We start from the raw sequence: 14,951 nt of genomic DNA on the forward strand, positions 1-14,951 counted from the left end.
GAATGTTGACTGTCAAAATTTGTACATCGTATGCATTATGCATGAGTACTTTGCTTCGGGTACGCTTTGCCGATTTTACAAAAGTACACCTGTCACTTACTCTATGCAAGCTCCAAGTAGTCTCAAAAACAACCTTTAGAATTTTAATCTTCCCCAACCTTCCGGGATCTAATACAAAGCTATAGAATCTAGATCGGTAATTGTAAATGTGGCGCTTTCATGATGTCGAATGATGATCAGTCCAAACAATAAGATTGAACATTCAGCTATCCATGGATGTACAATGTAGTCCGTCGTATGTTATTTGTATGCACTCTCCAGCACTGCTAAGTAAGGTCTCACCAGTGTCTAGAATCAAGGGTAGCAAAAGTCTGAGATGGATACTCCGTAGTATGATGTCCATTACCGATCTCCAAAAAGAGACAGGCAAATTCATCATGTAACCGGTCGCGAGCACACTTAGCGCAAGATTCCAGATCAGAAGCAATGCAATGGGAGGAATGAATTGTATTGACGCTCGGCATAGAAATTAACCTCAAAACTTTGCTGTCTCGATCGATCGGGGGAGCTGCAATGAAGGTACGAGTTTCCCATCCAAAGCATATCCACACCCCCTACGGAGTACTTTGTGCACATCGTAAGGACGGCACGACCGGTGGCGTTTTTTTTTTGAGATAACAAGAAATGAAGTCTGATTCTGATTAAAAATAGGGAAAGAAACCTGCATTTATCCGACTCAAGCGGGATCGCGATTGCAATGGGCCTGAAAACAGTAGAATCAGAGCGATCTACAATGTACATCACCTACATTGATGTATGTACAATTTTTGTACAACCATCGAGAGGGGCAAGTTCGCTTGAACCCTTGTTTTCGCCCCAATGTAATGTGTATGCCCCTTTTTCCTTATTCCAATTGATTTACATGTCATCGAAGATCTAGATTTTTTGAGTGACGGAATTCGGCCCACTGGAGTCACCCCGAAAGTTGATACATCACACAACTGAATTTTCTTCCCGTCAGCCATCACGGCACAAAGGAAGGCCGCACCAAAAAAGTTTAAGCACCCCAGCCTCTGGGGCAATTTTGCCCGAGGTCTTTGCCCAATTTAGAATTTAGACAGGTCCAAAAGAAAGCTTTCCGATATGCCAGGAAGCATTTTCCGCTTGACTTGGAATCATTTTCGTCCTCTGATTGCCCCTCAGCAATCAGCGCCACGCTTCAGCGATTCGGGACCTTGCGACTGTCAGAACCCGACAATATGGTGCGGCTGCGGTTCTGTGTGGATCATGGACCCTTGTGTCTGGACTGGGATGGGTTAGCGTTATCTGTAAAAAAAAATTAATAACAATCGACTGGTCTATTATTCAAAAACGCGGCTGTATCCGTATCCTTAGGGTATCGTATCTTGCTAGGTTAGCCAGGTTCATGGTAGTCGGATCTGGGGGCCGACAAGCCCCTTTGATCATCGGTGTGGCGGTCTTGAAAGCGGGAGTGTAGGATCTGGGCGTCGTGGCTATGCGATAGACAAGGCAGAGACAGTGTGCTATGGAAACTGAACCTGCCCCCTTGCTATTGGTCTCGATCGGGAAGTGTTGAGGCGTATTATTCCGACGTGATGCAATATCTTGCTCACATTGGAATGAAGGAAATATCAAGGGCATTATAAGGAATGTGGTAGAAGTTGGTATATGATCGCACGTGAAATTAAGCACGAATCAAACCGATCGAAGTATATCATACCCAACGCTGCGACCAAGCAGGGCGCGGTGAGATCTCCCGAGGTCGGAAGATCCAGCGAAACATATCTAGGGCATCGTCATGAAGAAGTCGGTGTCATGAAGCATGACTTTCAACTGTACGGCGTTTGTTGACTTGTGACGCGCTTCACCGTCTTTTTCGACGCTCTTTGATTTTGGGCAATAATAACCGCGGAGGTCTGGATATCGATATGGGCCACATGCGCAATGGCGGTCCAAACCGCAATGGCTATCGAAAATCCTCGACGATCATAGTCGGACAGCTTACCGGCGGTGCAGACGCAAATGACGGGGCTGTGAGAACAATACCCATGTACCGAGTCACTCATGACATGGGATGCCAGGGACGAGTACCCGAGGGAGAATTTGAGGCGAGACGTCAAAGGATCTTCTGCAGCAGATAATGAACATGAATGCAGCCAAGAGACACACCGCTTGACACCGGTTATTATCAGACCACGGTGGTTGTTGATGCAGACAGGGTCACACTCCTGCTGTATATTTCCCCTCCTCTCTTTCTAAATTGGCGAGAATCGGAAGAATAACTGGGCAAGGGTTCTCTCTACCCCACCATACATGGATGATTCGGTTGGCTGCAGGGTAGAAAAATGGAAGCTCCCTCACATGATCTCCGCCCCGATTTGAATCGCAATATGTATGAAACAAAGAGAAAAGTAACCTATAATTTCCGGCCGTTGGGTCGCAATCCTTCTTCCGAACAGTCCGAATGGATATCAAGGTAGACACGACTGTCGCTGACCGAGCTACGGCAGTGCGCAGTCGCGTGATGCATGGCATGGAGAGATGACGGGCTTTGTTTCCTGAACAACAGTCACCGCTACATCCGCGTCAAAACACGTCGGGCTCTTTCACTGTTGGGTTGCGACTCGCGTATCGGACATCTCAACCATTGTCATTGTTCAAGCGCTCCCACCTCCCTTGTAACCAATGGTCTCCCTCGATAGGAATGCATGCATTGCGATCGACGTATTTAGGTATTTCATGCATAGAAGGATTTGTCAAACACTCTGTCAGACCCTAGCAGCTTGTATTTGCACATTGTCAGCTGGGCACGGTCTGCTCTCTAAACAAGTAACATTTATATATTTACTGTCCAAGCACCGAAAGCAACATCATGATCTGGCATCTTGTATGACTGGTTGTAAAAACAAAAAGTCAAGGGGAATTTTACAGGTTGCAGGAGCCCCAGTCGGGTTTACAATGTCTTGCTCACACCGTTCCTTGACTTTCCTCCTTTGGCATATCCTAGTTACCAGGTGCACCCCTGAGAGGCTCAAGCCGCTAACCCATACTTTAGTATGACGTTTTCTTTATGGTTTTCTTTATGGTTTGTTTTTTTGTTTGTTTTTGTTTTTGTTTTTTCTTTTTTCTCTTATGACTTCTCACCGGCTTTTTACCCACTCCCTCGCGTGGCCCCAGACAACTTTTCTGTCGTACAGGAGAATAAGCCTAGCGCATCACTTTTTTTTTCTCCTACGGAGTACTCCGTATATATAAGGTACATACAGAGTACATATGTACGGAGTAAACATTGTGTTGAATACAAATAATGGTCCCACTTATTCCCAGCCCCTTGGGTCTCATGCAGTCCCTTCTTGTTGGGTCGGCACTTTACCGACTTTTGGGTAGATTCCACTTGCCTTGAAAAGTCAAAAAAAAGTACATATGGAGTATAGAATACAGAGAGCAAGAATGTAAGTACGGAGTAGTTTGAGCGGAATTGCGGTTCAGTTATCCACTTAACTTCGCCACAATGGCTGGTGTCTTCTAGGACAGTTATAAGGGGGGAAAGGGGCGGCATTGTTTTCCCCTGTCGCCGATCGACGCCTAACGGCCAATAGATGGGGCTCGGGAGTGTCGGTGAATTTTTGACAAGCTCAGCTGATTCTCCGAAGTCTTCTCGAAGGTCTCAAAAATCAAAAAAGAAAATCCACATCATACAAAGTAGTGCCTAGAGAGTATATTTTACTAGTACGGTGTGTATTCTACCTTGACTGGATGGTCATCGGATCCCCGACAGTTTCAATAGCTTCTTTTTCTATACCGGTTCAACTCCATCGGCTCCATCTGTACTCCGTACTCCGTACCGGGATGGTGGGATTAGAGAGAAACATTTTGAATTTTGAGTTCTGGGGGACTTGAAAACGGTTTTTGTGACATTCAACAATGAGACAATAGACGGGATGGCGCTCAATATTACCCAGGGTTTCCCTTTGAGACGGTACATCGTACACCGCATCTTGTTCCAGTTGTATATCCTAAACATGGTTCACCTATATTTCGACCCAATCAGCTGGTTCCCAACTTATTAGAAAAGTACGGATTCTCCTGATCATCCCGGCCATCTGGGAAGAGTGGATAACCTGTTAAGTTTCCCTTTTCGATAAGTGGAGAGTATGACGATATGATGTTTGGTCTTGGTTACAGAGTACGAAGTACACAGTTGTAGATACGGAAAAGGAGAAGGGGAAAAAATTAAAATTAAAATTAAAACAATTTTAATTCCCTCTTCAATCTGACCCTTTTTTTTGGTCTCCATACACAAAGTACGGAGTAGGTTCATACTATAGTATATAGGTCTCGGGGAGGCGCAAAGATACCGCGGAGTTATAAGGCGAGATCTATCATCTCACTAATTTGCACTAAAACCACAACTCTGGGAACAAAAAAATCGATCTTCCTTACCTTACGCCATACGGGTGAAGTATCATTTAGCGCCTCCTCCTAGGAGACTAAGGATAGGCCTAATGCCGTTCCCCGGGGGCCCGGTGCTTAGGACCGTGGGTCTCGAGGAAATCATTTTGGTATCAGTCTCTTTTTTTTTAAAAAAATTCTTTTTTCTTGTTGGATCTGGGGGATGGATCTGTCGAATCAAAGATGGTACTTAAACTTTCTTTTTTAATTAGGTATTTATTATATTTCTGTGCTAGTGTTACAATTCAAAATCCGATCTGATTGATCCCCATTAGAACATGTTCTTTTTTTTTTCTTCCTATAATATTTGCTATTTCCTATTTCCTATTTCTGATTTCCCTCTTAGAATTCCGGGACAATATGTTCCCCGAGTTAAAAAGGTAAATTCAAATAAATCCAAATAAAATACGTCGAATAAGTCAAATAAGTTAAATACACATTCAAATATATCCAAAAAGGATGACGATGTACCGAGTTCTTCCCATTGGTTCCACCCCCTTTCCTTGCCTCCGGGGGGATTCTTCCGCTTCCCCCTACTCTTCTTAACGGAAATGTCAGGTTTCTACCTCAGATCCACATAGAATAAAGGGTTTTATTTTTATTAATTGGAAAAAAAAGAGGTAAAATATATAAAATTAAAATTAAAATAATAATAATATATTATAATATAATTACAATTACAATAATAAAGAAAATCTGACCCACTTCGTTCGTCTTTATCCTGATCCAATGTTTGCCAACTGCATCCTGTACAGCTGTAACCGAAATGTTTAGTTGTGATGCTGAACGGTTGACGTTTTAGTTCTTTGGCGCCTGATCATTTCTATAGACCTATCCACTGTCAAACTTCTTATTATAATAGCTTCCCCTTTCCCATGGTTTTTTCTTCTTCTTTTCCTTGGACTTTCTTCTATCTACTACCATCTTCACTCTTGGGTTTTATACATCCTTTCCATCTTCAGAACCTCCGATCCTCTTCAATAAACTCTCCGGACTCCCTTGCAGGTGTCTCATACGCAATCTTCCACCCTACCTTATCGGATCTTGATAGACATTTCCAACCGCAGGGGGAGCAATGCTGAAGCCCTAAAACCAAAAGACGCTGCTCCTTGCTCCAATTACACTATTACATTCTCTCCCTTTTACACAGGACTCTGGGGAAATTAAGGAAACAAAAGCACCTTTTATCTGGTACTTTGTTCCTGCTCTTATTCTTTTTTCTTTTTTTTTCCCTGAGCTATACAATCTAAAAGGGAAGCGGGGTGTCTTGAAGCCTCTCTCTAAAATCCCCTTTTTGTCTGCTTTCAGCCCTTTTTCGACCTTCGACCTTTCTCTCTCACCTTCATAATGTTTCAACGACCGGCCTGTTTACAGGGTCGACGCTCCCGCAATGGCTCTGGTGATGACTTCTCGACATTCCCAATTCGGCAACTATTCGTGTTAGGTAAGTTCTGGTACTTTTGTTCTACGAACTATGAAAGAAACCCCCAAGCAAAGATATGGTTACCGCAAAAGGCGCCGCAAACCACCTCTATACAACCGATGAGTGATCTTAATTGCTGACGAATGCGATGCAGCACTCGTCCGAATCTGTGAACCGATTGCTTTCATGTCAATTTTCCCATACGTGTATCATATGGTCGAATCATTCCATGTGACGGATAACGACCGCCAAATCGCCCTATACGCCGGCATGATCACCTCCTCATTCACCTTCGCTGAATTTTCGGCGGGCATGTTTTGGGGCCGCATGAGTGATCGGATTGGTCGTAAGCCAGTTCTCATCATGGGCCTCGTGGGCACGGCCATCAGCATGGTGGTATTCGGATTTGCGCCCAACCTGGCCACGGCGATGATTGCGCGCGCGCTGGGCGGCATGTTGAACGGCAATATCGGGGTCCTTCAGACGACAGTTGCGGAGATCGTCACGAAGAAAGAGCATCAGCCACGAGCTTATTCGATCATGCCTTTCGTGTGGTGTCTGGGATCGATCATTGGACCGGCTATGGGCGGCGCTTTGGCCCAGCCCTGCGACAACTACCCGGCCCTCTTCGCGCGCAGCACGCTGTGGGATAAATTCCCGTTCCTGCTGCCCAACCTCGTCTGCATCACCGTGCTGGTTTGCGGCATCGTGGTCGGTTTCCTGTTTTTGGAGGAGACGCACCCGGAGAAGAAGCACCGTCGTGATCCCGGTCTTGAACTCGGCCACTGGTTGGTCAACCTGTGCTGGGGCTCGCGCGTACAGCTTCCCGATCATTCCGACGTGGACGTCAAGGAAAAGTACTTTGATGCACCGCCTGGATACGAAACTGCCGAATCATCGCCTTGCCTGCGTCCCGTTGATGACGGCGCCTCGGCTGATTGCGACTTGGAGGGGCAGAAGAGCCCCGCGCCCAAGGCCTTTACCCGACAAGTCATCCTCGCTATTGTGGCTTACGGCATTCTTGCATAGTGAGTTGGCTCTCCCTTTCCCCGCTGTTCAACGCCACACCCTTCTACCCGAATACAATTTAAACAATTTACTGACATGCATTGCCCTCTTTCAGCCACAGTGTCTCCTTTGATCAGCTGATGCCAGTTTTACTGAGCACACCGAGATCCGATGATGATGTAGTGCTACCCCTCAAATTCACCGGCGGCCTGGGAATGGCCACGAAGACCATCGGGTTTATGCTCGCTGTGCAAGGCGTGTACTCCATGATCGCCCAACTGTGGCTGTTCCCATTTGTCGTCAAGCACTTTGGTACTCTGCGCACCTTCCGCTTTGTTTTGCTTGTATGGCCCCCTCTCTACTTGGCTGTACCCTACCTTGTCCTTCTTCCGGCCAAGCTCCAAACACTCGCTGTCTATGTGTCCTTGATCAGCAAGATCACATTCCATGTCATCGCTTTCCCGGCCACCGCCATCCTTTTGGCCAATGCCGCCCCGTCTTCCAAAGTGCTGGGTTCTATCAACGGCGTTGCCGCTTCTACTGCCAGTCTCAGCCGTGCCTTTGGTCCGACCATCACTGGTCTTCTCCACTCCAAGGGTCTCAATAGTGGATACTCCGTGCTGGCTTGGTGGGCCTGCGGTCTTGTCTGCCTAATCGGCGCTGTCCAAAGTTTCTGGATGGAGGAATCCCCGGAGCCTGAGCGCTTCAAAATTCGTCAACCTGAGGTCAGCGAGTCTGAGATGAAGCGTGAAGCCCTATCGGACTTTGGCAACCAGGATCAGGACTCTGACGAGTTGCCAGAGGAAGAGCAGCGGTTGCTTTCCTTGCGCTCCAGTGTCGACCATGACTTTGATGTTTCGCAACTCAACTTGAACACCGTCGACGACTTCCCCAAGACCCAAAGCGATGTCACCCACGATACCAATGTCTAAAACTGTGAAGCTTGCCTTTTTCTTTTTGCAGCATCACCTTTTATTTTCTCTCCATCCTTCTGGAAAGGCATCTTCATTTCAGCGCTAAGGCGCACCGCGATTTCCTTTTTTATTCATTTCTTTTTTATTCGTTTTCATCTTTTCCCGTCATCATGATACCTCATTTTGCTATTTCATTCTCATAACTTTTGTTTGAGACCGGGAAACGGCGCAATTATAGATGGTTGCATTGCATATGCAGAGGCATAAAATTTGGGTCTCTTCTTTTCATTCTTGTTATCTTGGAGCATCAACAGGTTATATTATGACTATATTCATGTGCATCTGGGAGGCTATTGTGTTTTTCTTTGTTCTCGCTTTTGATCTGAGTTCTCTCGAAGATCTCATCTTTGTCAGTTAGAGTATCTTGTTACAAACTTGCTCGATATTAACAGCCGTCATCTTCTCTATCAACTTTGATCATCTCCTAAACTTGTAGCCTCGTAGCCTTGTAGTGACCTAGCTTCTTTCATTCGTCAGGCTTAGGCATTTGGTTTCACTACAGGCCAAGCACATGTGTTTCCCGACGGTGTCCGGTTACAAAATTAATCCTTCGCATTGGCAATTTCATATGGGATATGGGCAGGTGCATCTTTCATGACTTTCCTCTTGTTCTCCCCTTGTTATACACATCCTCATATGTCTAATGCCTTATTTCGTATGTCTGACAGCGGGGAGTGGGGGAGGTCCACCAAGCCCCCTAGATGAAGCTATGTCGGATTCAAATTTCAAAGTCCCATCAAAGTCCAGATGTCCCATTTATATCTCTCGGCATGTCAAAATATGGGGAACCCGAGATCTCTTCCCGAGGGCAACCCAATTTCCTGACTCCACCAAAAACACCGGACATGCTTTCTTCTCTTCCTCAATTTTTTTTTACGGGCTTCGTCTATGGTCTTGGGTGGTAATTATTTTCTCGGAGAATATTCCAATTTCGGGGGTTTACAAGTTGCTCCCAGATCCCCATTTCGGGCCAGTCTCTTTGATTCGATTCGACACGATTGGCGCGAGAATCTCCAATCGCGGAAGAAAAACACTATCACCAACGAACATCAAAAGTACTTCGTGATCTTATCATGTTGATCTGGTCTGTGAAGTTAAACCGCAGTTCCCGACCGCAGTCCCCGCAAAACTCCACCAAGAGATGATCGCAACTCTGCGGCTCTCGTCTCTCGGTTCTCACAATGCCTAACCCTCCCTCGCCGCCATCGCCAGTCTCTTCAGGCAAGAAGAGACCACATCCCTCCGACACCCCAACGCAAACCGATCCTGCGACCATTACCGCTCCCAACACTTCCACTGTGGCAGCTGTGCCATCCACCTCGCCCGCCCATTCCACCGCCCCCGCCTCGTCCGCTTCCTCATTCCGAAATGTCTCCGCCTGCAACCGTTGTCGATTGCGCAAGAACCGCTGCGACCAGCGCCTCCCGCGATGTCAATCCTGTGAGAAGGCCGGCGTGCGCTGCGTCGGATATGACCCCATTACAAAGCGGGAGATTCCCCGCAGTTACGTCTATTTCCTGGAGTCGCGCGTAGCACATCTCGAAAAACAATTAGCGGATAACAACATTGAATTTAAGAAGGTCGTCGCATTTGACGAGGAGGAAGCTATCAAAGTCGAGGCTGATGGCGATGCCGCGCAAGCCCGTTCCGGTTCTGACGGTCCGGCCGGGGAGGGGTCAGCGGCAGAGAAAGCACGGTGGAGGAATAAATCGAAAGAAGAAGCCGATCGACCGGACCGGAAAGGAGAAGGGGATAATCGCGATGCGGAAGAGGACCCCGCTAACGAGGATAATTGGCGCCTGCATAATCTGGTTTCGAATATCGGCATGGTCTCTGTACAGGGTACTTCCGACCCACGATATCTGGGGTCGACATCGGGCATTTCCTTTGCTCGTGTTGTCTTCGCTGCGGTGAGGAGCTCACTCCCCGGTAATATGCCGGACCGTGCGGCAATTCGAACGAGTGATCGATTGCCTCAGAGTGCTGCTGGCACTGCTGGGGGAGGGGGCAGTATGCGCGATTCGTTCTTCGGACTGCAGACAAGGCCGATGATGAAATGCGCGACTTTCCCTGACCGGGAGCTAGCTGAACGGCTGGTCGATCTTTACTTTGAACACGCGAATCCTCAGATGCCAATTCTCCATCGGGGAGATTTCATGGAGCTGTTGGATAAGACATATTTACTAGAAGAGAAGAAGCGTTCTCCGCGCGCGCTTTATGTGCTTAATATCGTGTTTGCTATTGGTGCTGGAATCATCTTTGAAGATAAACCTCAAAGTTCGGATGATGAAAATCGCAGTAGTCATGACCGGTCCTCGTCTGGGACGAAGAGACCGAGACTCTCGAGCCATCAGTACCAGCCAGAGGAGTACCATGCCTCAGCAATCGTTCATTTGGAGTCATTCCTTGGCTCCTCCTCCAGTGAAGGCTTTGGTGGATTGGAAGAGCTGCAGGCAGTGCTCCTTCTAGCCAGCTTTGCCTTATTGCGACCAGTTGCACCGGGTCTCTGGTATATCGTCGGTGTGGCCACGCGCTTAGCCGTCGACCTTGGGCTCCATTACGAGGATGGAGCGGGCATTGATTCTGCAGCAAAAGATGGCAACCAAGCCCAGTCACGGATCAATGCTCGTGAACGTGGACGACGCGAATGGGTGCGCGATCTCCGTCGCCGGTTGTGGTGGTGCGTATACAGCTTTGATCGTCTTGTAGCCACATGTGTTGGACGGCCATTTGGTATCAGTGACCAGGCCATCAGTACAGAGTTCCCGTCTATGATGGACGACCAATATATCACCAAGTCTGGTCTTTTGACTCCACCAGACGGGGCCCCGACATATAAGCGTGTCGCATTCCACTATTTCAAACTTCGCCTTCTTCAATCCGAGATCCACGACGTCCTCCAATACCAACAGACGCGCGCTGTCCGGAGGAGGGGTCCTGGTGCAGTTATTCTTCCCCACGCTGAGCTTTCCTCCCCTTTCCTTCAGGGCTTTGACTCGTTCCGCTCGTGGCGCTATGATGTGCATCGTCGATTGGTTGAGTGGCAAGAGACTGCCCCGACACGGCCGGAAACCGGCGTGAGATTTTCCATTGAGCTTCTTGAGCTGAATTACTGGCAAGGTATCATTTTGCTGTACCAGCAGAGCTTGACGGTTCCTGCTGAGTTGGCGGGAGAGCTTACTCCTGCGGATGACGTTTCTAGCCCGTCCTTTTCCAATCCCGATGACGGTGACGAGGAGGATCATGTCTATCTTAATGTTGCTGAGGCTGGTCAGAAGGTCATTCGTATCTATCGCCAATTGCATAGAGTACGCTTGGTGAATTATACTTATCTTGCTACACATCACATTTTCATGGCTGGTATGCAGTTGTTTCTTTGCGCTTTCTTCGCCGCTTCGTTACTGACACTCTATCAGGAATCTCCTTCTTATATGCCATTTGGCATTCGCCTTTGGTTCGAAGTCGTTTAGTAGGTACCACCTGCCCTGGAATTTAGGGCTGTGCTTATTCTAACGTTCCCTTTTCTTAGACCCTCGATGAAGTCGACTTCACCGTTCTCGCCGCAACTTCGGTTCTGGGCGACCTGATGCATAAATGTCCACCGGCCGAAGCATGTCGGGACGCGTTCGAGCGCATGAGCAAAGCAACCGTCCAGATGTGTCTTTCAACGACCGGGTTCGGATCACAGGTAGACATAAGCCGTGTCCACTCCACATCAGGCACCGGCAGCTCACTCCACCCCGGCCGGCCGCGACAGCCCATGGACCAACGACACCGTGCAGGCCAAGGGCAACCCCGGCGAGCGACGCAGACACGCCAGTCTCGTCCCGTCCCCAAGTTCGATATGAATTTAGCTGATCTCTTTACCGATAATACCCCCTTGGCTGACCACCCTCGAGCCGAAAACAGGCCAGGAGGGCCATCCTATCCTCAACCAGAATCGATACCCCCGAACTTCTCAGCAGAGCAATCTTCCCGGTCTTACGGACCACGCAATCCATCGATGGATTACTATCTCAAGTACGAGAATCCAAACTCCCCACAGCCGCACCCGCAGTTCTACTACTCGAACTCGCCGCAACGAAGCGGCTCTCCCGGTAGCAATGCTCACAATCATGGTTTACCGCCTGCCGACACCGAGGCTGCCCAAGGGATGAGTCTTGATTTCTTGGATTTTGGTTCAGGCGATGCTGAAGGCCAGGGTAATATGGAAGGCGAAGCCAATCCCGATTATAATATGATGGCTGCGCCATCTTTGGGTCCCAACTTGAGCCAGAATGTTGGAATCGATCTTGGCTTTGGCATGGCTATGGACTTCCAACATGACTGGAGTGAGAATCCGAATTACGATCTTTTGGAGGGCTATTTCTTTGGTGGTTCTGGGGCTGGCGCACCTGGAGGGGATGCCTAGGATGTCTAGTGTTGTTTCTTTCGGTGGTTATATCTCTTTTTGTTCGATATCTTCTTTTACTTTTCTTTCATCCCCATTGGCACGGGTTGTATGATTTGGCGTGTGATTAATTTTTTCCCCTTTAGATGCTATCTATCCCATTGTTTTTGTTCCATCGTCCTATCTAGTAAATTATTTCCTTTGCTCGCAGGTCTTTGCATATCTGTATACATATATGTCGAGTACCATGTATGACTAACCCTACCCTAGTGAGGTCCCGAGGTCACGTTACGCATAAATCTCTCGACTAATAAGCCAGATCTCAGATCTGAGATTGCGGAATTTTGGCATAGTATATTGAAGGTTAAATATTCGTTAGTTGCTGAGCGAAGCGAAGCAAAATAAGCAAAATACTAATTAATATAGGGTACTTCTTTATAACTTATATGGGTCATCTCTATATTTATAGTATTTATAGTCCGATAGGGGTCCTATCAAAGTCTTATAGGACCGGGCTTTTCGAGGACGTAATCCCTCAGATTGGAACTTCTGTATCCGAAATTTGCGTCCTTGGGGAACTGTGTCGTGCCCACCGGGGCGAGGCTATGGCCTTCGGTGACATAGTGCACATCGCCGATGGTAAGTCTCCCACCCGGTAGAAGAACAAGGCAAGAGCAAGTGCATATGTAGAGCTTAAGGCTGACCGCGTGACGTCCGGTTCGAGGGGGAAGAGGCCGCGTAAGGTGCTATCACCGCAGATTACGATGTCCACTTTTGGGTTTGTTATTTTGGCGACGTTTGTGCAGACCTCGTAGATCAGTGCTTCTTTTGGTGGAGCGCACACGAGTTGGCGAGGATGAAGGAGCCTGGCTTTGTGGATTGGAATTCAGCCGATAGTGTTGGGATGCCCCAGACTGTAAGAACGAAGATGTCATGGCAGGTTTGCGTGCCAGTTAGGTCGTCGTCTAACACCATTAGCCGGTTAATTGGGGCCGCGGAGTATATCTACGCACCTTCTATGAGATATATGGCATAGGGTGGGTGGTATTACAAATTTACAGCAAATTAATCCGTGGTATTAAGCTGCGGCCGACACTCGAACTAGAGATAGTCAATGAGGAAGACTTTCTTGTAAACTAAACCCAATATGTATGGAGCGTTACCTAGGAGTCCAAAACATGTATTGTGCCATCACCTATCTAGTGAGCACCTCGTTAGAAAAGGGGGAGTTATCACCACTGCAATAGAGCAATCATTAAAATTATATTCGTTAATAATACATCAAGCCATTCGCAAAATGGTTGCGATCCCATCCATTGGTCCGACACGAAAACCCATCAGCAAGCACGTAACTTCATCTCTCATATCAATGTGTTGGTCCCGAGGTGATAGACACTGTTCGCTGGGCGAAAGCAGGGACAAAATCTCACCCGCTGCTTTACCGGAATTCTTCACAAATCAATTGCAGTGTCCGTTCCGTAATGACGATGTCTGCTTGTCCAGCTGGTCGGTCTTCGTACTAGGAGTCTGGGTTTCATGCACCACTTCCAAAGACTGAACGTTGCATTGAGTCGTGGTCGATATGCCCTGTACGTCCTCTACAACCGTAAAATTATGCATGAGGACCCTTTTGCCAAGTCTCCATTCCTCAGGGCATTGATGGACTTTGTCAAAGCAAACCGACTTGTACATACCATGCCAGAACCCCCGACGGCATCGTTCCCGGACCTGCCTACTCAAAGTCATGAGATAAAAAAAAGCAAACGAATCCCACGACAAGCGCCGTTCTGCCCGCAAAGCCAATGTCAATGCACTCGTTACCGAGGAGCCAGTTTCTTCGCGTCACTCCTTTGCCTCCATTGAGCCTGAGCAAACTTCTTCGACCGGAGTTGAATCGACTAATCCCGAGGTAGATGACGGCCGGTGATTGAAAGATGAAGAACACATCATTGAAGTGACGAGTTTCGATGCGAAGAATGCGAAAAGGAAGTTGGGGATGGAAATGTCTTTGTGATGATTAAAATGATGCGGGAGATCGATATTCTTTACTATGGAAAAAAAAAAACCAAAAAAATTTAGGATAGCTATTGAAAAAAAAAAGGGAGAAACCCGAAAAAAAAAACCCCTTCCTTGACCTTTCCTTGTAGAGTAAATAACAAACGACGATAAACCAGTGCATGTTTGTAGTTACCTTGCATTGATATGTTGATTGCCTCGGGCAGCAACCGCATCAAAACAAACACTCTCCCGCCCTTAATTTTTTTTTCTCAACCCAACACAATCCCATGCTCTCCACTCATTGATCGTGGCACTCACCGCACAAAAGAGAACTCTGTAGCCCTGTTGGCTGCTTCACTCCGATCTGCGCTTGGACCCAACTGCCTGATCTCGACATCAGGTGCCCACTCCGATCTCCGATTTTCTATTCAAGTCACTTCTGCCTGCCCTCATCCCCCCGCTTCGCTCTTCGCTCTCCCGTTCTCACTCAAAAACACCACCAATCGCAAACCCCAAGACCAAATTCCGAACTGTTTCTCCCAAAGCTCTGAGCGCTTTTGGAGTGGGCCCTGCGGCCAACCGAGACCGCGGAGCATACAAGGAGGCTCTGCCCTTTCTTTTTTTCCCCCTCTGAACTGAACCCAGTCTTACAACTTTTTGCAACTTTTGACGAGTAAGGTTTTGG

The 14,951-nt window shown here is 47.7% G+C and overlaps 3 protein-coding genes across 3 annotated transcripts; 2 read left to right on the forward strand and 1 right to left on the reverse strand.

The window, feature by feature from the left end:
- Window positions 1-1,850: 1,850 nt before the first annotated feature.
- N7487_003681 (uncharacterized protein) lies at window positions 1,851-2,087 on the reverse strand (the record flags this gene model as incomplete). The annotated part of the gene is made up of 1 exon (XM_056871428.1): window positions 1,851-2,087. The coding sequence occupies one exon, from the start codon at window positions 2,085-2,087 to the stop codon at window positions 1,851-1,853; it is 237 nt and encodes a 78-aa protein (XP_056729148.1).
- A 3,733-nt stretch (window positions 2,088-5,820) lies between these two features.
- N7487_003682 (MFS transporter) lies at window positions 5,821-7,836 on the forward strand (the record flags this gene model as incomplete). The annotated part of the gene is made up of 3 exons (XM_056871429.1): window positions 5,821-5,917; window positions 6,051-6,924; window positions 7,020-7,836. 3 exons carry the CDS (start codon window positions 5,821-5,823, stop codon window positions 7,834-7,836), a joined length of 1,788 nt encoding a protein of 595 aa, XP_056729149.1.
- Window positions 7,837-9,059: 1,223 nt separating this feature from the next.
- Window positions 9,060-12,289, forward strand: N7487_003683 (uncharacterized protein; the record flags this gene model as incomplete). The annotated part of the gene is made up of 3 exons (XM_056871430.1): window positions 9,060-11,238; window positions 11,295-11,347; window positions 11,408-12,289. 3 exons carry the CDS (start codon window positions 9,060-9,062, stop codon window positions 12,287-12,289), a joined length of 3,114 nt encoding a protein of 1,037 aa, XP_056729150.1.
- Window positions 12,290-14,951: the final 2,662 nt, after the last annotated feature.

This window comes from Penicillium crustosum, assembly GCF_028827405.1.
Source record: "Penicillium crustosum strain IBT 35664 chromosome Unknown utg000002l_segment0_segment0, whole genome shotgun sequence".
NCBI classification, from domain to species: domain Eukaryota; kingdom Fungi; phylum Ascomycota; class Eurotiomycetes; order Eurotiales; family Aspergillaceae; genus Penicillium; species Penicillium crustosum.